This window comes from Callorhinus ursinus, unplaced genomic scaffold (genome assembly GCF_003265705.2).
Source record: "Callorhinus ursinus isolate GAN/ISIS: 27379988/994484 unplaced genomic scaffold, GSC_fseal_2.0 scaffold6, whole genome shotgun sequence".
NCBI classification, from domain to species: Eukaryota; Metazoa; Chordata; class Mammalia; order Carnivora; family Otariidae; genus Callorhinus; species Callorhinus ursinus.
The window spans coordinates 27,144,949-27,170,167 of NW_027397068.1; the positions used below are offsets into that span (position 1 = coordinate 27,144,949).

The 25,219-nt window shown below is 38.2% G+C and overlaps 1 protein-coding gene across 4 annotated transcripts in view; it reads right to left on the reverse strand.

Moving 5' to 3' along the window:
• PDSS2 (decaprenyl diphosphate synthase subunit 2) overlaps nt 1-25,219 on the reverse strand; it is a 253,130-nt gene that overhangs the window by 73,588 nt on the left and 154,323 nt on the right. For all 4 annotated transcript variants that reach the window (XM_073893735.1, XM_025863433.2, XM_025863446.2 and 1 more), the window contains one exon: nt 12,233-12,307. In XM_073893735.1, coding sequence (XP_073749836.1) covers nt 12,233-12,307 — 75 coding nt within the window. The remainder of the gene's footprint in view (nt 1-12,232; nt 12,308-25,219) is intronic.

Consider the following 25,219-nt stretch of genomic DNA (forward strand, 5'->3'; position numbering starts at 1 on the left):
TCTCCCGGGCTCCCAGGATCAGTACCCGGCCCCGAAGGCAGCCCTTTAACCAACTGACCCCCCCAGGCCCCAAAATGTCATCTTCCCCCCCCCCCCCCCCGGTAAACCAGGTGCAAAACATTGGAGCCATTTTCAATTTCTTAGTTTCATGACTGAAGTACACATGGCAATAGACACACTAAAATAAGCATGTAGGGTACCAGCAACACAAAGGCACCATAAAAGTCATAGGGGGAAAATTTTATATTTGTTATTTTTTTAAAAAGTCATTACAACACAAATCAAAAAATAAAGTCATGAGGACTGGCCCTTTCACCATGATGGAGTAGCAGACTGGATTTACTCCTCCACCTGAAACTACTAAAATATTAGACAAAATATATGAAACAAGAGCTTTAATACACTGGAAATCAGGCAACAAATGACCATGATCTCTGAGAGATGGGAAGTAAATGAGTCTTCTAACTGATCCAGCTGATTGCTGGAGAGAATGCCAGGTCACAGGAGAGTCTAACGGTCAGTCTCCTTGAGCTGAGGAGATGGTTTAGTGTGTCTAGAGAGATGAAAGGGGTTTGAACTAGGGGTCAGGGTGCACAGGGCAGGTTACTCAAGATAAGAGAGCTGCACAGAGAGCTCTGGAGATGTACGGGGGCTTCCCTGAAATCTTCAGCATGGGTGCAACAACACGGTCTAAGTCTAAGTCTAAGCAAGAATCACACAGAAGGTATAGAGAGAACAATCCCTAGAGCTCACACAGAGCTGGGAATAGTTGCTGTTCCCACCAGTCGGAGTGGAAAACCTCATAATTCACAGGGTATCAGTAGAGTACTCAGAAGGGTTTTGCCTTAGAGGTGGGGAAAATTAGTCCCACATTAAATGCTATTCTGGTCCTGCCTAACAAAATTTAAAAGACCTGAAAAGATCAAACTTTTTCCAGTAACTTAACTGAATTCTAGAAGAACACTCAAGAATATTTATAGAGATGCAAAAATATCTGGAACCCAACAAAATAAAATTCACAGTGCCTGGCGTCCAATCAAAATTAACCAAGCATGTAGGGGCGCCTGGGTGGCTCAGGTGGTTGAGTGTCTGCCTTTGGCTCAGGTCATGATCCCAGGGTCCTGGGATCGAGCCCCGCATTAGGCTCCCTGATCAGTGGGGAGTCTGTTTCTCCCTCTCCTTCTGCCTGCTGCTCCGCCTGCTTGTGCTCTCACTCTCTGTCAAATAAATAAATAAAATCTTAAAAAAACAACAACAGCAACAACAAAAACCAAGCATGCAAAAAAAAAAAAGAGGGGGTAGGGAAACACAATGCATAATGAGAAAAATCAGTCAATTGAAATCAACTCAGAAATGACACAGATGATAGAATTAGTAGACAGGGATATTAAAACAGTTTTCATAACTGTGGTCCATATGGTCTAGGAGCTAGAAGAAACACTAAGCATGTTAAATAGAAATGTGGAAGATATAAATTGGTGAACTTGAATGAACACCAATAGAAATTATCTAAAATGAAATGCAAAGAGAAAAACACTGGAAAAAAAAAAAAGAATACAGCATCAGTAGGCTCTGGAATAACATTAAACAAGCTATTACACAAGTAATTTCAGTCCCTGTGAGAAGGAGAGAGGAGGACAGAAAAAATATTTGAAGAAATAATGACCAAAATTTCCCCAAGTTTGACAAAAACAAACTCACAGATCTAAGAGGCTTAATGAACCAACCCCAGGCACAAGAAACAAAAAATATGACACCAAGGCACATCATAATTCAAATGCTCAAACCGATGGCTAAGAGAAAATCAGAAACAGCGTGAGAAAATTTAGACACATTATGTACAGAGGAACAAAAATAAGGATGGCAGCAACTTTCTTGTTGGAAACAATGTGAGAAGACAAGGAAGCAACATCTTTAAAACACTGAAAGAAAAAAAATTGTCAATCTTGAATTTTATATCCAGTGAACATATCTTAAAAACAAGGTCAAAATAAAGATGTTTTCAGACACAAAAGCTGGAAGAATTAATCACCAGCAGACCTGTACTATAAGCAATGTGGAAAGAAATCTTTTAGGAAGGAGGAAAATAACACCATATGGAAATCTGGATGATTGACAGAAAGAAATGAAAAGCACTGAAGATATTAACTATGGAATAAATATAAAAGACTTAAAAAAAATTTAAGTCCCTTTTAAAATATAATTGAATGTTTAAAGCAAACATGGTAACATGGTATTGTGAAATTTATAATATATATGGAAGTGAAATACATGAGAATAACACAAAGCCTGAGAGGGAAGGAGTAGAAATAACCTTTTGTAAGCTTCCTACCCTGTAAGTAACAGTATACTATCACTTGAAACCAGACTGTGATAAGTTAAAGATACATATTATAAACTCAAGAGTAACCACTAAAAATGTAGCAAAGAGTTGTAGTTAACAAGTAAAAAAGGAGGCAAAACGACATTGTAAAAAATAATGTAAGAGAAGGCAGAAAAAGAAGAAAAGGGAAGAAACAACAAATGGGATAAATGGCAAACAAATAACAAGACAGGAGACTTAAACTCAACCATATCAATAAACACATCAAACGTAAATGATCTAAACACACTAATTAAAAGGTAGAGATTGTCAGACTGAATAAAAGAGTAAGATCCAAATAAATACTGCATATAAGAAGCCCATTTTAAATATAAAAACAGTACAAGGATGGAAAAGATATACCATAATTTTAATCAAAAGAAAGCTGGAGTGGTTATATTAGTATCAGATAAGGTAGAGATCAGAAAAAAAAGAAAAAAGAAAAAGCAACATAAAGAATATTACTAGGACTAAAAAAAAGGTCATTAAAAAAAAGATAATGATAAAACAATCAAATCATCAAAATAATATAAGGATCCTAAAGGTTAATGTGCCTAAAGCAGGGCTTTGAAATACATGATGGAAAAACTGATAGAATTATGGGGAGAAATAAAAAAAAAAAATCCACAATTATATTCAGAGACTTTAACACCCTTCTCTTAGTATCTGAGAGAATGAGCTGAATGAAAACCATTACAGATATAGAAGACTTTAATGACACTATCAACCAATCTGACTTAACTGATATTTACATAACACTGCATAAACAACAGCGTGAACATTTACCAAGATAGATCATATCTGGGTCATAAAACAATATGTTTAAAATAATTCAAACCATATAAAATATGTTCTCTAACCACAATGGTATTATAAATCAATATAAGTATATTTATATAATATAAATCAATAACAGAAAGACACCTGGAAAAATCTGAAAACACTCAGAAACTAAATAACAAGGGTTTTAAATAATCTATGAGTCAAAAAAAAATCAAAAGAGAAATTAGTAAGTAGTTTGAATTGAATGAAAATTTAAAAACAATGAAATTTGTGGGATGTTACTAAAGTAGCACTCAGAGAGAAAGTCATTGCACTAAATGTCATATTAGAAAAGAAAACACATCTTGGGGCACCTGGGTGGTTCAGTTGGTTAGGCCTCTGCCTTCAGCTTGGGTCATGATCACAGGGTCCTGGGATCGAGCCTTATGTTAGGCTCTCTGCTCAGCAGGGAGCCTGCTTCTCCCTCTCCTACTCCCCCTGCTTGTGTTCCCTCTCTCTCTCTCTCTCTGTGTCAAATAAATAAATAAAAAATCTAAAAAAAAGAAAAAAGAAAAAAGAAAGCAGGTCTTAAATAAATGATTTCAGCTTAAAAAACTTAAAAAAAGAGGAAATAAAACCAAAGTAATCAGAAGAAAGAATATAGAAAAGTGAAAAAGACAGAAAGTCAGTGAAACCAAAAGCTGGTCCTTTGAAATCAATAATATTGTTAAGCCTCTTGGGGGGGGGGGCGATTACCAGCATCAGAAATGAGAGGAGTGACATCACTACAAATTCTACACATATTAAAAGGATAATGTGGGGATATTATTAAGAACTTTACATTAGGGGTGCCTGGGTGGCTCAGTCGTTAAGCGTCTGCTTTCGGCTCAGGTCATGGTCCCAGGGTCCTGGGATCGAGCCCCACATCGGGCTCCCTGCTCAGCGGGAAGCCTGCTTCTCCCTCTCCCGCTCCCCCTGCTTGTGTTCCCTCTCTCGCTGTGTCTCTCTCTGTCAAATAAATAAATAAAATCTTTAAAAAAAAAAAAAGAACTTTACATTAATAAATCTGACAACTTACACAAAATAAACAGTTTCTTTATAGGACATAAACTACCAAAGTTCACTCAAAAACAAACACATAACCCTAAAGAGTCCAATCATTTTTAAAGCATTAAATTTGTAATAAAAAAAAACCCCAACTTTCCCACAAAGAAAGGTCTGATGGCTTCACTAATGAATTCTATCAAACAATTAAGGAAGAAATAACACTAATTCTACAAAAAAAAAATTTTTTTTTCAAAAAAATAAAAAAGGAGGGGCGCCTGGGTGGCTCAGTCGGTTAAGCGTCTGCCTTCGGCTCAGGTCATGATCCCAGGGTCCTGGGATCGAGCCCCACATCGGGCTCCTTGCTCAGCGGGGAGCCTGCTTCTCCCTCTGCCTCTGCCTGCCTGCCTACTTGTGCTCTCTCTCTCTCTCTCTGTCAAACAAATAAATAAAATCTTAAAAAAAAAAAAAAAAAAAGGAGGGGTGCCTGGGTGGCTCAGTCAGTTGGGAGTCTGACTGCTGGTTGCGGCTCAGGTCATGATCTCAGCTGTGGCACTGAGCCCTGTGTTCGGCTCTATGCTCAGCATGGAGTCTGCTTATCCCTCTCCCATGGCTCCTCCCCAACAAGTGCAAAGGAGGAAGTATTTCCCAATTTATTTAGTAATAATATCGATGCAAAGATTAACTAAATTTTAGCACATCATATTCAACAATATAAGAAAAGGAGACTGCATCAAGATCACATGAGGTTTATTCCAGGAATGCAAGGCTGGTTTAACACTTGGTAATCAATCAACTAATTCACCATATTAATAGACTAAAAGAGGAAAACCTAAAAGAGAAAACAAAAACAAAAACAAATATGATCACCTCAATAGGTGTAGAAAAAAAATTGTCAAAATCAACATCAATTCCTGATAAAAACTCTCAGGAAATTAGGAATACAAGGGAACTTCTTCACTAATCAAGAGCCTCTATAAACAAAAACAAAAACCCACAGCTAACATCAAACTTAATGGTGAAATACTGAATGTCTTCCTCCTAGCATCAGGAGCAGGGCAAGAATGTCCATTCTCAGTACTTCAGCACTGTGTTGGGAGTTCCAACTGTTGGATCTGAGATTTTGCTTTACCTTACATACAAACTAATGAGTTAGCCTGTGACTGTTTTAGGGATGCTAACAGAAGACACAAGACTCCTGGATCAGAGACAACGGCCTTTATTATTCATGGCACAACAAGAAGCATGTGCATCAGCATATTTGTGTTGGCTACCCTTGGTCCCAAGTCCTGCAGGGGCAACGATGTGGGCTCAGATGGAAGCTATGCTTCAGTGGATTTGTGTTACAGCTAAAAAAAAGCCACTGAATTTTGGGGATTCCTGCTTTTGTAGCAAGCAGTAAGCAAGCCTGGTTTTTGGAGTAATGGATATGTTTATTTATTGATTGTGATGATATTTTCACTGGTGCACACATATATCAAAACAGATTGTGCAATTTAAATATTTGTAGTTTATTGTACATCAATAAAGCTATATCATTTATTTAACAACCATTTTTCGGCTACTACTAATGTGTTAGGCACTGTTCTGGTATTGGGAATACAATAGTCAACAAAATCCCACCTCCCATAGGGCTTATATGCTTGTTGGAGAAACCGTAAGAAAAATATCAAATGGTTACAACTGTGATTAATAAGATAAAGGGAATTAAGTAGGGTGGCTCCTTTGGATTGGGTGTGAGGCTCATCTCTGAAAAGGTGATACTGATGTAGGTATAAATATCAAGAAGGGACTAACTATGTTAAAGTGGAGGAAGAATACCCCTAGCCCTTATTATATTAGCTTTCCAATTCTTTTCATATACCTCTAATCTCCCATAAATCATCGTAATGACCACTGATGAATTAGCTTTATTTGATCATGTAATTCCTTTGTTTAAAAATCTTCAATCCCTCTCTTATCTCAAGTACTAAAATCTGGTTTTAGCTTTATATCTGGCATTGCAAGTCTTCACGCATGTGGCAAAAGCTACCTTTCCAGTATTCTTATGATTCCTTTATTCTAACATGGATGAAGCCCTGATCTTAAATATGCCTCCTGACTTTTGATCATGCTGTTTCCTCTGCCTGGAAAGCCATCCTTCTCCATCAATAGACATCCTTCCCATCCTTAAATGTCCACTGCATATATCACATTCTTCTTGATGTCTTTTCTGATTTCCCCAACCAGATGTGACTTTTTGTTCAAATTTTCCTCCTGTTATGTTTTTCAATGGACAAAACTCATCTTGCTCATCTTTTTATTGTATTTTAGAAGGTGGTATTGGGCTTTGCAGGTAGGAGCTAATACATACATTCCTGGTGGACTGAATTATCTTATTTTTATATTTTACTTGAAAGCTGCTAAGGGACTAAAGGAAAATAAGCATAAAAAAAACCCCCAATAAATGGAGAGAAGTTATCTTTCCTACTTCTCTCTCTCTCTCTCTTTTTTTTTTAGATTTATTTATTTGAGAAAGAGAGAGAGAACACAAGCTGGAGGGGCAGAGGGAGAGGGAAAGAGAGAATCCCAAGCAGACTCCATGCTGAGTGTGGAGCCCAGTGGGGGCCTCAATTTCACAACCTTGAGACCATGACCTGAGCCAAAACCAAGAGTCAGACGCTCAGCCAACCATGCCACCCAGGTGCCCCTTTCCTACTTCTCTTAAGAGAATCATCTACTGAAAGTATAATATATGCTTGGAAAAAAATAGAAGGGATCTTTGTAATTTTAATGACTCTTAAAAACCAGTTCTTTTCCAAGAGAACTGGATCCTCTTTAAAACCTTCTCACTTTCTTGAGACTGGAGCCAAGCCAACATGAGCAGAATCTATGAAGACAGGAAACAGGTGTGCTATTCCCCATTTCAACACCAACATGAGTGTTGTAGAGGACCTTGACTGGATTCTCAAAGAAGGAATAGGAGCAGGTGGGAAATAAATACAGAATCAGAAAAAGAGTGTGTAGGGGTCTCTAAGACCACTCCAAGGTTTGATGCCTTATTAGGAGGACTCATAGGACTCAACATATAGTCAAACTCACGGTTTATTACAGCAAAAGGATACAAAGCAAAACCAGGAGAGGGAAAAAGGTACATGAGATGAAGTCCACAGGAAGCTGGGCACAAGTTTCCAAGAATCCTCTACCAGTGGAGTCACACAGGATATGAGTGATTCCTCCAAGAATTAGCACATGTGATAACATATATGAAATGCTGTCTACCGGGGAAATTCATTGGAGACTCCGTGCTCACTTTTTTCGTAGGGGTTGGTCACCCCCTGTCTAGCATATAACAAAATTCCAGACTTCCAGAAGGAAAGCAGGTATTCAAAGTAAACCACATTGTTTGCAGAAACAGTTTGGGCACAGTGAGCCTCACTTATCAGTTAGATGATGGTACAGACACTCCTAAAATCCAAGTTCCCAGATGCCAGCCAAGGGCCAAGCTTATAAGCAGGCTTTCCTTTTTAAAAAAAAAAAAAAAAAAAAGAATTTATTTATTTTAGGGGGGAGGGGCAAAGGGAGAGGGAGGGAGAGAATCTCAAGCAGGCTCCACCTCTGAGCACAAGCCCAGCTCGGGGTTCCAACCCACGACTGTGAGACCGTGACCTGAGCCAAAATCAAGTTGGATGCTTAACTGACTGAGCCACATAAGCATGCTTTTCTAAGGATAGCAAACTTTTTCTGCATAGGAATATACTGAAAATATTATTTTTGATTAAAAAAATCTCACTTTCAGATTTTTTTAGCAAATAGTGTGAAATACAGCAGAGTTACATACACTAAGTTCATCACAGTATTGTTTAAATTCATGAAAAAAGGGGCACCTGGGTGGCTCAGTTGTTAAGAGTCTGCCTTTGGCTCAAGTCATGGTCCCAGACCCAGCCCCACCCGCATCAGGCTCCCTGCTCAGCGGGAAGCCTGCTTCTCCCTCTCCCACTCCCTCTCCCCTTTCTTGTGTTCCCTCTCTCTCTCTCTGTCAAATAAATAAATAAAATCTTAAAAAAAAAATAAAGTCATGAAAAAAAAGAAAACAGAGTATCCAAAAATTGTGGAATGGTTCAGTAAATTATAGTATAGTAGTAGGGAGAAATATTAAACAGCCATTAAAATTAAATTTTGAAGACTTTTATTTTACTTTTTAAAGATTTTATTTATTTGTCAGAGAGAGAGCAACAAGCAGGGGAAGCGGCAGGCAGAGGGAGAGGGAGAAGCAGGCTTCCCGCTGAGCAGGGAGCCCGATGCAGGACTCCAACCCAGGACCCTGGGATCATGACCTGAGCTGAAGGCAGATGCTTAACTGACAATTTTGAAGACTTTTAATAACAATTTTGAAGACTTTTAATAACAAATCCTGGGGAATAAATCAGAACAAAAACTTTTATAGAATAATAACTCTAAAATGGTAGAAATACAGAATGAAATCTAGAAGGAAATACACTGAAGTATAATCATGATTCATTTCTGGGGGATGGCTTATGTAAAATAATTTTTATTTTCCTCTCGACCTTTTACTATGCTTTCAATTTTTATTTAATGAACATGCAGTTACTTTTCTAATTAGAAACAAGGTATAAGATGATTACGTTAAAAAGATTTTAGATATAAAGGTCTGTGCAAAATATTTAGTGCATACAGTGAGCAACATGAATACAATGTACAAGGCAGAACTTGACTGGGGAATTCTTAGAATGGTAAACAACCACTGCATTTAAAAGGCAATTTTTCTATTTAATCTGCTTTTTTTCAATTAGCTAACAACAAAAACAGGTAGAGGGAGGGGAAAAATTACAAACACTAAAGAAAGCACAAGGAAAAAATGGCTCACACACTAGCAAACACAAAAATAAAAATGTTATTTTTCTTTTCTTTTTTTTAAAGATTTTATTTATTTACCCAACAGAGAGAGACACAGAGAGAAAGGGAACACAAGCAGAGGGAGTGGGAGAGGGAGAAGCAGGCCCCCTGCCGAGCAGGGAGCTGGATGTGGGGCTCGATCCCAGGACCCTGGGAACATGACCTGAGTCTAAGGCAGACGCTTAACAACTGAGCCACCCAGGCACCCCAAAAATGTTATTTTTCAATGGCTAGAACAAAGGATGAATTTCCAAAATTACTTCGAATGTTTACATTATCACAATTTACCTATGATCTGTCAAGTATTCCTGACAGAAGTCACCTCAATTTTCATAGTTTAAAGGAGGATTAGGTAATTACTCTACAAACTCCCGGAGAAGGTGGTTTTGAACATGTTCAGTTATAATTCCCCTCCATTTGCTTTTAAAGCATCTACCCTGGTCACAGAGCTATGACTCCACAGAGCTATTTTTGTACTACCCAGGTTCTCCATCACTGCATTAAGTAGCCATATAGAAAACAGACTGCTATTGTGTTCTCTTCTCCCTAGGGAGATGAAATGGTTTGCAGCTGATTTTAAATCACAAAGCAATTCTTTTGTGTGCCGAATTGGCCCACGGCTACGGAGGTTGTGCCACTTACTTCCCACATGACCTCCACTTGCGGCTGCTTCCCAATCGAGCCAGAACAGGAAAACCTTGAAGGCTCTCCATGTGGGGCAGTGCTCTCTCTGCCTCAGAAGTGAGTTCTGGGCCAAGTCCGAAAACCCAAATTCTGAACTGCCATCGCAATGGCCAGCACACTTAAGAGGCCGGGGAAAAAAGCCAGAATTTTTCTGGTTAGGAAGGGAAATGTGGTTAACCTAAATTGGACCTGGGGCACAAACGGAGGCATCGAGAAGCTCTCCCACAGCTTTGGTTCAACTATGCATTCTGCTTCCGTTATAAAACAAAACAAAACTAAGTAGAAAAAACACAAAACCAAAACAGCTCTTTAAATGGTTTGGCTATATTCAGAAACGTAATTGCTTAAAGAAGGTCTCTAGAGCTTGAAAGGGCTGCGTTTGAGGGGCTGGTAGGGAAAGACGGCAGATGAACAAAGCATTATTACGGATTCTTTTGAGTGAAATTAGCTAATCAAAGTCAGCAATCAGTGCTTGCTAAGTGGCAGTACACGTATGATCAACAGTCCTTCAAAGACTTTTGTTGCTTCCTCTTTTCTCTCTCCCAGGAAGAAACAGATTATGTGGGACTTGGGAGTCAAAAAACCTGGGTTCAGATCATGTCACTGTGAAACATGCATCAACAAATAGTTTCCAGACACTCTGCTTTCCTGCCATTTATCATCCCTGAATTTCAGGCTTTTCCTCTCTAATATGGGCATACCAACACATGTCACCCTTTTCATGGGTGATTGGATAGAAAGAGAGTATAAGCACACTATAAAGTGCTATCTGAGCATTTATTATTGTTGTTGCTGTGAGGTCTGCCTGACATATAGAAAGTACGTAACAAATGTTCACAAAATTATTAACAAATTAGGCTAATTATAGTGGATAAAGAATAAGAGCGAATAAATAATAAATCAAGAACCCTAAAACCAGTAATAACACTTTTACTTAAAAATTATGTTACTTAACTGTAAACTATTAATACCTTACATGGACCTAAGCTGAACACCTTGGAACTATCCCAGGGGAGAGCAATGCTTCAACCACCAGAAGAGGTCACTATAATCATCATACATGGTGGGATCTCAGGTATGGCACAGGGAGGCTAACAAATCGGGTTTCATTAACGTACAGAGGCAAAAAATGAGAGGTGAAGAGTCTGAGCTCTGAGGTTCAAATCTCAGCTAACAAATGGTATGACTGTGGGCAAATATTTAATCTTTTCTAAACCTCAGTTTTCACATACATAAAATGGGGAAATGGGGAAGCAGTAGTATCTGCTAGCAGGATTTCTGTGAAGATGAAATGAAGAAACACAGATGAATCACTTACCATGGTGTTATGTGCTCAGCTATCATCTTCGTTATACTATATATGAGGCAACTTTTTACAAGTGGAACTAGACCAGGAATCCTCCATTTTACAGTCTGCTATTAACCCTTAGCTATGGTAGTGAAGTTTGCTAGGTTTTTGAAAAATGCAACAAAGGGGGACCCACTGTGGTCGTATATCCTGATAGACCCCCACATAGCACTATGCTGCTTAGGTGAAGCTAGATATGCCTACTGGGAACTGTGGTTCCTTGAACCAAATGTTAGCAGACGTTCAAGGTACAATTCTTCATATATTACTATCCATTCTCTGAACCACCCAGAGTCCCTGGGTTATACTTCTAAATTTCTTATCCAAGTTGCTCATGCCCTATGTTTCATTTACAGTAAAATCTCTCTCTTTTTTCAAATGGAAATGTCAAAAAGCCTAAGATGTGCATATGTGCATATTTTCTCTAATTTGCAGTGAGTGAAATCTTGCTAATACAGATGCTAAAGAAGTTAGAATAATGAAACACTAAGATAGGAATCCCGTATAACAGTATATACCATGTTAAATGATGGTGGTGGTCAATGAGGCAATTGCTTCACATTCAGTATCCTACTGAATGAAATAATTGCATTTTAAAGAAATAAAACCTAACCCGTAAGATGTCCTGTTAAATGAGTCAAAAACCCTTAATTCTAGATCTATATAATTAATGAAAATGATCCGATTGCACAACCATCCTACTTCTTATCACAGAGAATTTCATAATGCAGTAAATTCTGGATCTTGGATATAAAAGACCTTCCTGCCTCATGCCCCTCAAAAGTCGTCTTCTTCAGACCATGTCCACTCTGCGGGGACATGGGAGGCCCCTTCCCCTGGGGGCAAGGCTGAGGCAGGCTGCCCTGCCTGCCTGGTGACAGTGCTACCAGCCAGCCAGCAGCATCCTGGAGTCTACTGGGCTGTGAATCCAGCCAGAGGATAAGAGGTTGTTTTAATTGGCCAAATCTGCTATGTACTAAGCGTATGGCCATGAATTTGTAGCCAATACACTAATCTAAAAAAAAATGTCATGTACAATTTAAACATAAAACAAGAAGGACATTTTCGCTCATCATTTCTAGTTTCACCACAAGGGTTTTTAACTTAACATTTTAGAATGAATACCAAATCCTTACCTTTGCTAAAGCAGAATTTTCATGGTATACTCCTTGTACCAAGTCCATAAGAGCACTTGCTAAAAGTTCCACAACCTAAAAAACAATAAAAAACATTAAGAGAAACAATTATACAATTTTTGCCCTCATTTCTACCTCAGAATGCCTCAGAAGGCTTAGTAGCAAGGCAATATTTTGTGCTTGATGGAAAAAATGGGGTTATATACAAAGATCCTGGCAAATGGCTCTGCCCACCTGGATATTAGAGCTGTGATCCAATTTTTTTTCAGGCATAATTCAAGAAAAAAAAAACCTTACAAGCATAGCATTGAACTTAATATACATGAAAATCCAGTAATAGCCATTTTGAACATAAGCTTAAATTTCAGATACCTAATGAAATCTTAATTCGATTTATTTTCTGTATGTTTATTTCTGTCAGGTGGATACTTTTTCAATATCTCCATTCTGGGAGTCATTATAATGCTAATTTTCATACTTAATACAGAAAGAAAAGCAAAAGCAAAAGAATGGTTAACCTTTCAAATGTGTTCATTCTGTTGTACTTAAAATGCACTGTGGATATATTTGGTGTAGGGCCCCTGGGTCAAAGGTACCATGAACATTGAAAATTTTTACAGAACTGCAATAGTGAAATCATATTCATCAAATATGTATTATTTCCAAGGCTCAGGCTATTAAAAAAAAAAATCAAGCAAAATCAAAAGCTTTGATCTTGTTCCAGAATGTAAAACAAGCAGAAAATAGGACGCCTGGGTGGCTCAGTTGGTTAAGCGACTGCCTTCAGCTCAGGTCATGATCCTGGAGTCCCGGGATCGAGTCCCACATCGGGCTCCCTGCTCAGCAGGGAGTCTGCTTCTCCCTCTGACCCTCTTCCCTCTTGTGCTTTCTATCTCTCATTCTCTCTCTCTCTCAAATAAATAAATAAAATCTTAAAAAAAAAACAAGCAGAAAACAGTCTCTTTGGAACTACTGTACAATTTAGAGTTGTTTGCATAAACCACCTTAATTCGGGAGAATAGAATAGTGGTATTTGCTTTAATGTTCAATGCAGTTGTTTCAAACAGGAATTCCTAAAGCAGCCCCAACCGCTTCTTATGTCTTAATATCTTGTATGTTTAGCTTCCGATATTATGCAGTTCCCGTATCTGATTCCCACTCTCTGCTTCCTAAAATTTAGCTCAGTTCTGATTGAATTAAAGGATTCTGTTTCAGCTTTTATCATTCTTGTAATTGAAGACATTATTAAGCCAAAGGATACAGACCCAAACAACAAGATACTTTAATCTCAGGTACCCTAGACTTAATAAACATTTTCTTAGAGGCAAATTATATTAATTTGTGGGAAGACTTGATTTAAAATTTTAACACATGGTCATTTATCTCCAAATTTATATTTCCATTCATACTGTATAACACAGACAAGGTTGCTGATATGGAAATTTTGCTGATTAAAGGCTTTTTTTTTTTTTCCTAGCTCTGCGGATGGGTTAATTTGTAAGACCTATACAAAGTCTTTTTTTTTTTTAATCACATTGCCCTTTAGGTAACCAAATACTTAAGAAATATTGTAGCAATATGAGCTGTAGAGGAACTAGAAGGACAATGATCCTACAGTGTTACCAGATGTGTTGAGTTATTTAAGTGGGGAAGAAAGAAAATGAATGGATTTTTTTCCCCCGAAGGTATCAGATAAGCCCTATTCCCAAATCCAGGAGGATAGAGTATCGCCAATAGGTCTATGAAAGATTGTAACTAAATGCACAGCACCAGATTGGATTACAGTTTATACAAGCAACATCCCAAGATCCCCCTGATGGCTGGACATGTAATACAGATCAATCACTCACTAAGAAATGTTATGGTTTTGAAACAGTTTGAGCTCTGAGACCAGCTCTGGTAAAGTACAGAGGGATTTATAAAGAGAAAGTCCAACACTCAGTGTCAAAATGATGGCATGAACTTTTAACAATGGCTCTGGATAACTAGACTATGCCTTTACTTCCTTGAAATTCCAGACCAGGCAGAAGCAACAGAAACATTTTATTCTCTCACTCTTTTTCTCTTTAATGTAATTAGCAAATATAGACAGACCTGCACTTACAAGTTCATCATTTATAAATGACCCATACTTCCAAATAAGCCTTACTTATTTGAGCAGGATACACCTCCAAAGCCAATGACGACCACTGAGGAAAAAGCTTTGGAGTTCCTTGGGTTAACAAGTCGAGGAAGGTAAGAAATTATGAAAAGCAGGAATAGCCTAGGGGAGCTGAATGTTTCCCAGGCATGGGTGACTTACTCGGTGTACATGTAAATCTCTTTCCATTGCCTGAAATGTTGACTTTACTTTTAAAATTATACAAAAGAGAGATTTGTTTATCATCCTCCTGTAAAATTGTAATATTTCTAGAAAGACCACAGGACTACCAGCTACACATACTTTAACAAGACCAGTTAGTGATCTGAACCTTTTTCAATATATGGCTTACTAACATAGGCATTCACCTGTTTTGACACATGATGTACTTAAATATAAGAAAGCACCTGTGTTTTTTTTTTAAGATTTTTATTTATTTATTTGACAGAGAGCAAAGTAGGCAGAGCGGTAGGCAGAGGGAGAGGGAGAAGCAGGTTCCCCAGTGAGCAGAATCCGATGCAGGGCTTGATCCCAAGACCCTGGGATCATGACCTGAGCCGAAGGCAGACACTTAACTGACTGAGACACCCAGGCGCCCCAGAAAACACCTGCTTAATGATACTTTTCTCCTTCAGATTCTTGTGGAGTGATTTGTTCCAGCAACCAAATGGTAGCAAGGATAGTGGCAGCCAGAGAATCCAGAAGCCTAATTGCCAGATCTCCTGGGACTAAGGGGCCAAGCCCCCCACTTCTTGGTGCTCTAGATAAGATTCAAGGACTTCTGTTTCTCAGGCCCAGGGGGGACAAGCAAATTCTTTTTCTTTCTTTCTTTCTTCCTTTCTTCCTTTCTTCCTTTCTTTCTCTTAGATTTTATTTATTCATTTGCGATAGAGAGAGAAGAGAGAGCACGAGCAGGGGGGGAGAGGCAGAGGGAGAAGCAGATTCCCCGCTGAGCTGGGAGCCTGACGTGGGGTTCAATCCCAGGACCCAGAGATCATGACCTGAGCCGAAGGCAGACGTTTAACTATCTGAGCAACCCAGGCGCCTCACAAATACTTTCTACTACAAAAAAGAAGATAGACTAAAAGAGCGTCAGTGTTAGCCACTCTTGGGAGCCCAACAAATTAGAGGACTGTAATGAAACAGAGCAGAGCATTAGGAGCCAGGGAATCTAGATTCCACTTCAAGGCTTACTACTAATTCCATTGTGAGATCTGGTGCAAACCGATTAATTTCTCTGAGTTTGGGGTTTTCTCAAATATAAAATGAGGGAAGTTGCAAAACATAACTCTTTAAGGTCCCTTCCGATTCTGATTCAGAGCTTCTAGAAATGCAAATTTTAGTATTTATAATTTGGCATGTAAACTTGAAAACTGCTTTTTTGTAAACTTTGAAGAGTCATTTCTGCTCCGATTTTTATTATTATTTTTAAAGATTTTATTTATTTGGGTGCCTGGGTGGCTCAGTTGGTGAAGCGACTGCCTTCGGCTCAGGTCATGATCCCGGAGTCCCGGGATCGAGTCCCGCATCGGGCTCCCTGCTCGGCGGGGAGTCTGCTTCTCCCTCTGACCCTCACCCCGCCATGTGCTTTCTCTCTCTCTCATTCTATCTGTCTCAAATAAATAAAATCTTTTTTAAAAAAAAGATTTTATTTATTTATTTGACAGAGAGACACAGCAAGAGAGGGAACACAAGCAGGGGGAGTGGGAGAGGGAGAAGCAGGCTTCCTGCTGAGCAGGGAGCCCGATGTGGGGCTCGATCCCAGGACCCTGGGACCATGACCTGAGCCGAAGGCAGACGCTTAACGACTGAGCCACCCAGGCGCCCCCAGATTATTACTTTTATCTGTTCTCTTTACATGGACCTTTCTATCTGAATTCTGATTACTTTGTGAAAGTGTTTGTACCCAGTCCCCCTTGGTTTCAATACCTAGAATCATAATGATATATAATGGAAACAATTTCCATTTTCTGAACCATTTCCATTTTTTAAACCATTACAACTGGTAGCCCACCCCACCAGCTTACAAAAACGTCCTCCACGGGTCAATTAAAGGTCAACATTGCTGAGTTCTGGGTCTTGACTGGCTCTAATGCTTGGGAAGAATTTATACTATCAGATTCAGAATGATATCAGGTTTAAGTGCAAAGGTGAGTCAAACAAATAATGGCTCTAGTTAGCTGCATTGCTTCCTCTCTACTGAGTAAATACATAGAACACGTTGAAGAGAATCTGTCACCATTCATGTTGTAAAGTTTACTTTAGCTGTCTAGAGAGTAATCAAATAGGAGGTAAGTTTTTTTATTTTCTGCATTTCCGGAGGGTGCAAGAATGGCAGAATTGCTTACCTGCACGTGTAGTACAAAAATGCTTTTCTCTCCAATTTGTCCTGTTGAAATCTGACTGTACAGCAATGTTGTATACTCTTCCCCCCATCTTCTGAGTAACACCCTAGATTTCAGTGAGCCAGAAGTGGTAACTGTTCAGACTGTCAATGGGATGAGCTGGCTTCTTGGGCCACCTTGTATGCAATAAATTTATTATTATTATTTTATTGAGGTGTAATTGATGGAATGAATTTCTTAAACGGTTAATTTAGAGGACAAATTTCATCAGTCTCAGGGGAATATGTAATTGCTTCATTCTTTATCTTTTGGCAAGGGTAACTACAATTCAAAGATTTTTCTTAACTGAAAAGCAAAAGCGATACATATGTACTTACAAGAGGTGTTGTGGTGATTATGCCCTGAGCTGACTAAAATTCTTATCATAAAAAATAGGAATTGGGAGAAGTAGGGACGGTAAGAGAACAATAACCAAATAACATCCTCACACTGCTATACAAGGATATCTGTAATGTCTTAAGGAAAAGAAAAAAGCTGGCTACAAAACAGAATAGCACGATAGGAATTTTTAAAACAAAATGAGGTCAATCTATGTGTTTATATATGCCAAGAAAAAAGTCTGAAAGGAAAACAAAACATTAATAAGAATGATAATGTGTTAGTGGTAAGCTCCTGGATGATTTTTAATAAAAAAATGTTCTTTTTCGGGGCACCTGGGTGGCTCAGTCAGTTAAGCATCTGCCTTCAGCTCAGGTCATGATCCCAGGGTCCTGGGATTGAGCCCCACATCGGGCTCCCTGCTCAGTGGAGAGCCTGCTTCTCCCTCTCCCTCTCCCTCTGCCTGCTGCTCTGCTTACTTATGTTCTCTATCTCTGTCAAATAAGTAAATCTTAAAAAAAATAAAATAAAAAATGTTCTCTTTCAACTTTTCCAAACTGCTTAAATTTATAATTACTAAACTTAATAATGGCTTAAATTTACAATGTACCACATTTTCTGCCTTTTATTGTACTGCTTTTATGATCGGGTAAAACAATAAACCTATTTCCATGGGCTGGGGTGGGGAGTTAGGAACATGCTCTGCTTTTTGTCTCGGAGAGCCTTCCTAAGCTGTGTCCACAAACTGATTTCTGGGATATATTGATCAATCAATAGTTCTCGGATTAGCAAAAATAAGATCAGTAAGTGGTGGTAAGCGTTCTGTGTAGACAAGTTGTGCCTCTCTCAATGAATGTGATCGAGAAGTACTGTCAGTTAGCATTTCACAAACGAAGAGTCTCAACTGAGTTGTAGATGGTTAACTAGTAATCCAGACCACTTGATTGGAGCAAAGGATCGCCTATCCCAAATTATAAGTAAAATACAGCTATATCTTTAGAAAAATGTTAACTATCAACTAATGTGGCTCATTAAAAGCTCAAGCCAGCATAACCTGAGTTGACGTAGTAAGGTAGTATAGTTGTATTTTAACTCACTTTAAAAAGGTTGCTATGTACTTAACTTGTTGGTATACAGAAACTGTGGAGGCTATTACAGATTTATAATCATCTTTCAAAAACTTGCGCCGAAAAGGTTATCTTAATGACAGTTTTTACTACACCGTGGAATGACAAGACAACGTGTGATCCATCACTCTATTTAGGAGGCAAATGAACACACAGCCCCTCAGCCTTTACTACTCTTAACAGCTGCTAGCAAAGGAAGCAGTCATGTGTGTGCACGCATCTGCAGTGCTGATGGCATTAATTACACACAAATTTATTGCACCCCCTCCCCCACCTCCAGGAAGAAACAGCAATGCATGAAGCAGTAGCAAAGGTAAACCGCCCTTGGGGAAAAATTAATTCTCATATCCATCTTGGGAGGAACAAAAGAGATTTAGCATAAATATGTCCTTTCCAAAGAGCTTCGGTATTTGAAGGGATATAGTCAAGATTTTTTTTTAAGCCACAAAAACTATATTGTCAATAAAAATGTCTTACAGAGAAGCACTTCTATAGAGAAAGGATGCCGAAGAGCCTGCTAATAGTAACCAGGGCAGTGAGCTTCACTCTTTCTTTAGTTCCTCTTCATACCAATGAAACATTCGAGAAATGCATTTAAAGATGTAAAGATTTACTTACATCACCAAGGTGAAGTAGAGGAACTGGTGAAGGAGTAGCGCTCTCCCACAGAGACCAATAATAACATCTAACATTTGTAAAGCACTTTATCATTTACAAACTGGGTTTAAGCAAACGACTTTGTTCCAGGTGGATTCAGTCCCCAGTGCTCAGCCAGCGCTTTCAGGCTGGCAGCCTCGGTGGAGAAGCGACCTCTGAAGAACACAGGGAGCAGCGCAGTGGCCAAATAAGGGGTAAACCTACTCACCCACCACCTGGGCACAAACAACCCAGATGAGCCCTCATCTGCATGCTGATTAATATAAATGAGTAGCTTTAATAAAGCCATTGATGAAGTCTAAGCAAGAATGGTTCTCTCCACTCCTTCCTATGAGACAAGGACCAGGTTTAATGAAGACAATGATGAAAGGTCTGTTGTAATAAACACACCACTAACTCACAGGAGTTCTGGAGGAAGCTTCTAACTAGGCTTTTTGAAACGAGCCTTTTCAATGCTGCCAAATGTGTAAGACCGTGCTTATTTGTGGGAGGGATAGCAATCTGTTCTAGTGAGCTGGAAGTTCTTCCTGGCTAAGGGGGAAGAGCAGAGAGAGAAATGGCACAACCAGTAGGACAGGTGCAGCAAAAACTAAGCAAATTGATAATCTTAATTTTTAATTTAGAACAGCTGATACATTGGTTTATCGCCTCTAACTACTGGTAACATTTGTCAAAAGGGCTCTGAAAATTCAGTGAACTAAGGAGATGTTTAAAAATCACAACTGATAAAACTTAAAAGAAACAGGCCACAAGTTCAAGAAAATGGCATGAATATGAAGTGTTGAAATTTAATACTATATTGGCTAATTCATTCCATAAACATTTGCTGATAGCCCACTATGTTCCCAGCACTGTACTAATGAAGCTAGTTATGACCCCCTTTATAAAGATAAACATTACTTTGTCACTGACCACTTAGAAGGTTAATACATAGGTGAGCTGCATGACCTTGGGCCAGCCATATCACCTCAGTTTATCTATCTAGGTAAGAAGTATCAACAATAAGCCCCATGACCAGAAATACCTAAATGTGTAGCTGTATACATTTTTTATTCATAACAATTGTAAGGATGATGCCAAAATATGGATTTCTTTCTTTTTTTTTAAGCTTTTATTTATTTGAGAGACAGAGCGTGAGAGAAGCACATAAGTAGGGGGAGGGGCAGAAGGAGAGGGAGAAGCAGACTCCCCACTGAGCAAGGAGCCCAATGGCGGATCTCGATACCGGGACTCTGACATCACGAGCTGAGCCGAAGGCAGCAGCTGAACTGACTGAGCACCCAAGCGCCCTGGATTTCTTTCAGTAGCAACGAAGAAGTGATCCAAACTGTTCACCACTGAGTAACGATCATCTTTTATTGATTTAAACAATGACTAGGTTCCTTGAAAAAGTTTTTTAATTTAAAATGCTGACACCAAAATGAAACTTTTCATAAGAAATAAAGGAAAAAGAGATGCTTTCCAACAGGTTAAAAAAGAGTTGGTTGTGTTAAATATCTTGCATTACTATAAAAACTGTAAATAGCTACTGGGAGCTGAATGCTTAGTCATGAAAGAAAGTAATTGTCACATTATTGTACAGCAGTTAATTGCTTTGTTTTTCACTTTCTCCAACACAGGAATTCCTGTACATGAAGTCTGTTGTACTTAGGATGTTCCACACTTAGCGGCACCGTTATATCTTATACTGTCTGACAAGTTCTCAGAGAGAATTATGTCTGCCATTTCAGTGATGTGCTCACTTTTCTCCTATGTGGCTGATAACCTCCAATTTGCTTTCACTGCTTCTTCCTTTGATGGCACTCTCAGTGATGTTAAGTGATATTTTCCAAGTGTGATTTTACTTAACAGTTAATCCCACCTCTGAGAAACACAAGTTCATGATGTGAAAAATTCAGAACACCAGAATCATGGTACATTATTTCGTTCAGCTGAAAGGATGCTGCTGGCTAGAACATGGACTAATACTATAAACTTTCGTGATTTTAAAGTTGCAACCACAGTAAGAACTACAGTTTACATTATGACACTGTACATGAACACATGCATATGTATAAAAATGAGTGAACATTTTCATAAAACAAAAATTTCATTATCCCTCTATTTTCTATTGTGTTCCATTAAAAAAAGGTGTTGATAGTGATTTGCTAAAGTGATTTCACTACCCACCAACAAACAGCATGTGATCTGTACTTTGAAATATTACCTTATATTATGCTGATATATGCCATGTATAGCTCATACCTTGGTTAGCCATCGTTTTTTGTTTAAGATTTTTATTTATTTATTGAGAGAGAATGATAGAGAGAAAGCATGAGAGGGAGGAGGGTTAAAGGGAGAAGCAGACGCCCTGCTGAGCAGGGAGCCTGATTGGGGGGGGCGGCGGGGGACTCGATCTTGGGACTCCAGGATCATGACCTGAGCCAAAGGCAGTCGCTTAACCAACTGAGCCACCCAGGTGCCCCTTGGTTAGCCATCTTAACTGCACACAAGGTCACCAAATTTTTGACAGGCAGTTTACACACTGTTATTCTGAAATATAATTAATATATATAAAGGTGTTGATTTCTTTATCACTTTATTTCAAAAACACTTAAAAATGGAATTGAAACAGAGGCAGAAGGCAGGTTAAAACAGAATCGTTCTTGGGTACTATGGGGTAGAGTGTTAGGATGCATTTCCATCTTGGTTTATATATATCACTAATATTGACTCTGAGCTTTGATCTTACTAGATTCATGAAAAAAAGTAGACCACATTTGGCTAGAGTTAAAAATCTCAGGACTTTTCTAAGATTCATACATACATCTTGCAAATTCCAGGGATCCCATGTCTTTCAGATAACATAGTTCAATTTTTAGTTCAATTATTTCCTCTTCAAACTGGGCTCCACTAAAAGACAGATGTTTGTAATTTAGAGACATCCCAAGGTTTGCACTTCAAAGGCAGCCACAGAAATAAAAGCATGACTCATATGCATTAAAATCCACGCATCTCATCTAAAACTGTAATTGTATTTCTTCCAAATACCTTTGCAGCTCTTCAAAATCTGTGAATCAATGGAACTCTAAAAATAACTGGCTCTACTGGTACTGCGTTCTAGAAAATTAGGTAATCCTTTTTCTTCCCCTCCTTCAAAAAAATCATGTAGTAGAAACTTGAGACTGGCTGTATTGTATCCTTGAATCAAACAATGGACACCCTTGGGTTAGAAATTCTCCAATCTAGAGATACAATTGGCTTTTTGTTGTTGTTGTTGTTGATATAATTTACATGAAGACTGAAAATAGGCGATACAATTGGCTTTTAAACTGGTATTTCCAAGGCTTAACACAATGAACACAAAAAATTTTATTGCATTACCAACACTTTTTCTAATATGTGAATTAACTGTACAAATCATAACTGTTTCAAAATAAATTTGCACAATTATCACTTTATTTAATCACTATTTCTAGAAATTTACATTTGCATATCACCCTATGGCTTTTAAAGTTTAAACTTGACCAATTTAAGTCATATCAGTTTCTCGTCACAAATTGGCCTTAAAGGTGAGTTCACTAATTTGGGGTATTGTTTTAGATAGCTGAAATACGCATATATACCTCTAGATCTTAGACATTTATAAAAGATTTTCAATTCTCTATCACATCTCTGAGTTTATAAACAAGTTTTTCTTGATTCCTTTGTTTTTCTTCTTATTCCATGACATTGTCAGGATCTGGATATAGATATTATATGTTTAGACTCTTTCCTACAACACTCAGAATTGTAGAATATTGTCATTACCAAGGATATAGGAGATGGAAATAATGCCTTTATTTTACAGATGAGGAAACTAAGAAAACAAGTTGTCTCTGCTTACTAGTTATTTCTCTAAAATATTTCATAAAGCTCCTATTGATGTTTGTACTGAAATATTTATTCCAATATTTTAAAACTACTAATTGTTTAAGATATTATAAATTCCAATATTGGTAACTGCAAAATCGCTGGCAAAAAAAAGTATCATAGTTCTTAGTTGGTTTGTTCGTTTTCTACTTTAGTTAAGCATGAGGATTTTGGAGCCAGATTGCCTCTATTTAGATTTAGACAGCAGCTCCACCATTTCCTCTAGGAAATTAATTACTTAACCCTCTCCCATGCCTCAGGAGAGATTTAGTTAATACACACAAAGCACTTACAATGGTGTCCACTACATAGTAGGCACTGAAAAATATAAGTTGTTAATATTATTTTTTAAATGTTTTGTACTAATTTTAATAAATATTCTACATCATGAAGTTTCTAATTTCACTTGTAAAATGGAATATTAAGACATTAGAGGGGCATGCCTGGCTGGCTCAGTCAGTAGAGCATGTGACTCTTGATCTCGGGGTCATGAGTTCAAGCCCCACGTTAGGCATGGAGCTCACTTAAAATTAAAAAAAAAAAAGACATTAGATAAACAGTGTGGAGAAAAAGATGAATGCTCTCAACTAGAATTCTGAGACAAAATGAACCATCCAATGTTAAATGGCCAATTTAAAAAAAAAAGGCAGAGATAGAAACTAGGTCCATAGACTTCTACTTCGGAGTTCTTTCCACTTATGTGGCTTTATAGGTCATCTCTGAGAAGTATAAAATAGATAAGCACTATACATATAGCTCAACACATCATGAAAACATAAGTGATCCACATAGAAGTGAAAGTTGCAGCTGCTTAGGAATAACACAGTGAATCTGATATTCTAAACAGGAAAACTGTCCTTTAAAAATCAAAGATTGGCCATACAGTATAGTTTTGGTGTTTACTGATGACTGACTGACTTGATATGCACAGTGAAAATGACCCCAGAACAAAGACAATTAAGCCACATGAATAACAACAAACAATGCATTTTCCAAAATGTTTAAAAAGAAACTTCCTTGGCACAGCCATACTTTCCAACAAACCCACTTTAATGTTTTCATAGTTTACAATATCAGAAATGACCTCAGGGTCAGGCATTTGTCAGTTAATGGCCTGTTGGGCTAATGGCCTTCAGTTTTGCCTTGGGCACCCAAGTCCTCCAGTAGGTCATTAGCTGCCAGGAAAGGGCTCTTCCCCAATCACTACTGCTAAATAAATAAAATTTGCTCCTGGGTTAAGGCCCCATAAGCCAACTTTGGCTTAGAGTGAATTTTTTTTTTTTAAGATTTTGTTTCGTGTTGTTTTGTTTTGTTTTTGCTTGTTTGTTTGTTTTTGCGAGAGAGAGAATGAGAGACAGAGAGCATGAGAGGGAGGAGGGTCAGAGGGAGAAGCAGACTCCCCGCCGAGCAGGGAGCCCGATGTGGGACCCGATCCTGGGACTCCAGGACCATGACCCGAGCCAAAGGCAGTCGCTCAACCAACTGAGCCACCCAGGCGCCCGGCTTAGAGTAAATTTTTTCCATGAGTATTCACAACTCTGAGGAATCAGGAAAATGATGGAAATGCTAAAACCAAAATAATATCAACACAACTGAGCTATATGTGGCTACTAATGATAAGCAGTCACATGGATCCTTTTGAATGCTCTTACCTGTTCTTTTGCTTATGGGGTTTAAATCTGGTATCAATCTTATAAAACCAGACACCAGTTTACAAATGCACCACATTTTGGAATTTTATCTGTAAGTCAGTTGTTTGGAGCTCATACCTCATTTTCCTAACATCCGAGATTGTAAATGGTGAGTAGGTTCCCAGGACAACCCATAACATTAGAAATGCTATATACTTATAATTGAAAATCAAATAGAAAACCACAATCTTATAACACTTGCAATTAAACAAAACAGGAAAACAAAACGAAATAGGAAATATTTTTTAAATGGACTTTAAACATTGACAGTTATAGGGAAATTTGGTTTAATAAGAAAATGAGGGTAGAGACACTGGTTCTTTCTCATACCTATTTCATTTCTAATTATATAATTTTCCTTATTCTTAACAAAAGACCATTCCAAGCTTTACGCTGATGTTTGTCAACTCCTAAGTAAAGTTTTCCTTTGAAAAGAACACAGAGAAGGCACAAAGACTGATAACCATTTTTCTGAAATAACAGGTAAAAAGATCAAGAATGAAAAATGGGAAGAAAAGGTTTGAAGAGGATGTGTATACACTCTGGGGATTGCCTGAGATGAAATTAACTGATTTGTGAACAATAAGAAACAAAGAAAGAGGCACTGAGGACAAATCTCCGGGATAAAGAAAGGATGAGTGAAGAGATGTGAGGTCAGGCAGCTGACAATGCAGAGGAAGGAATCAGTGGCTCATCTACCCAGTACTTTTGTTAACTGACTCAGGAAGTTCCTTTAGTAAAATCATTAGAAAGGCAAA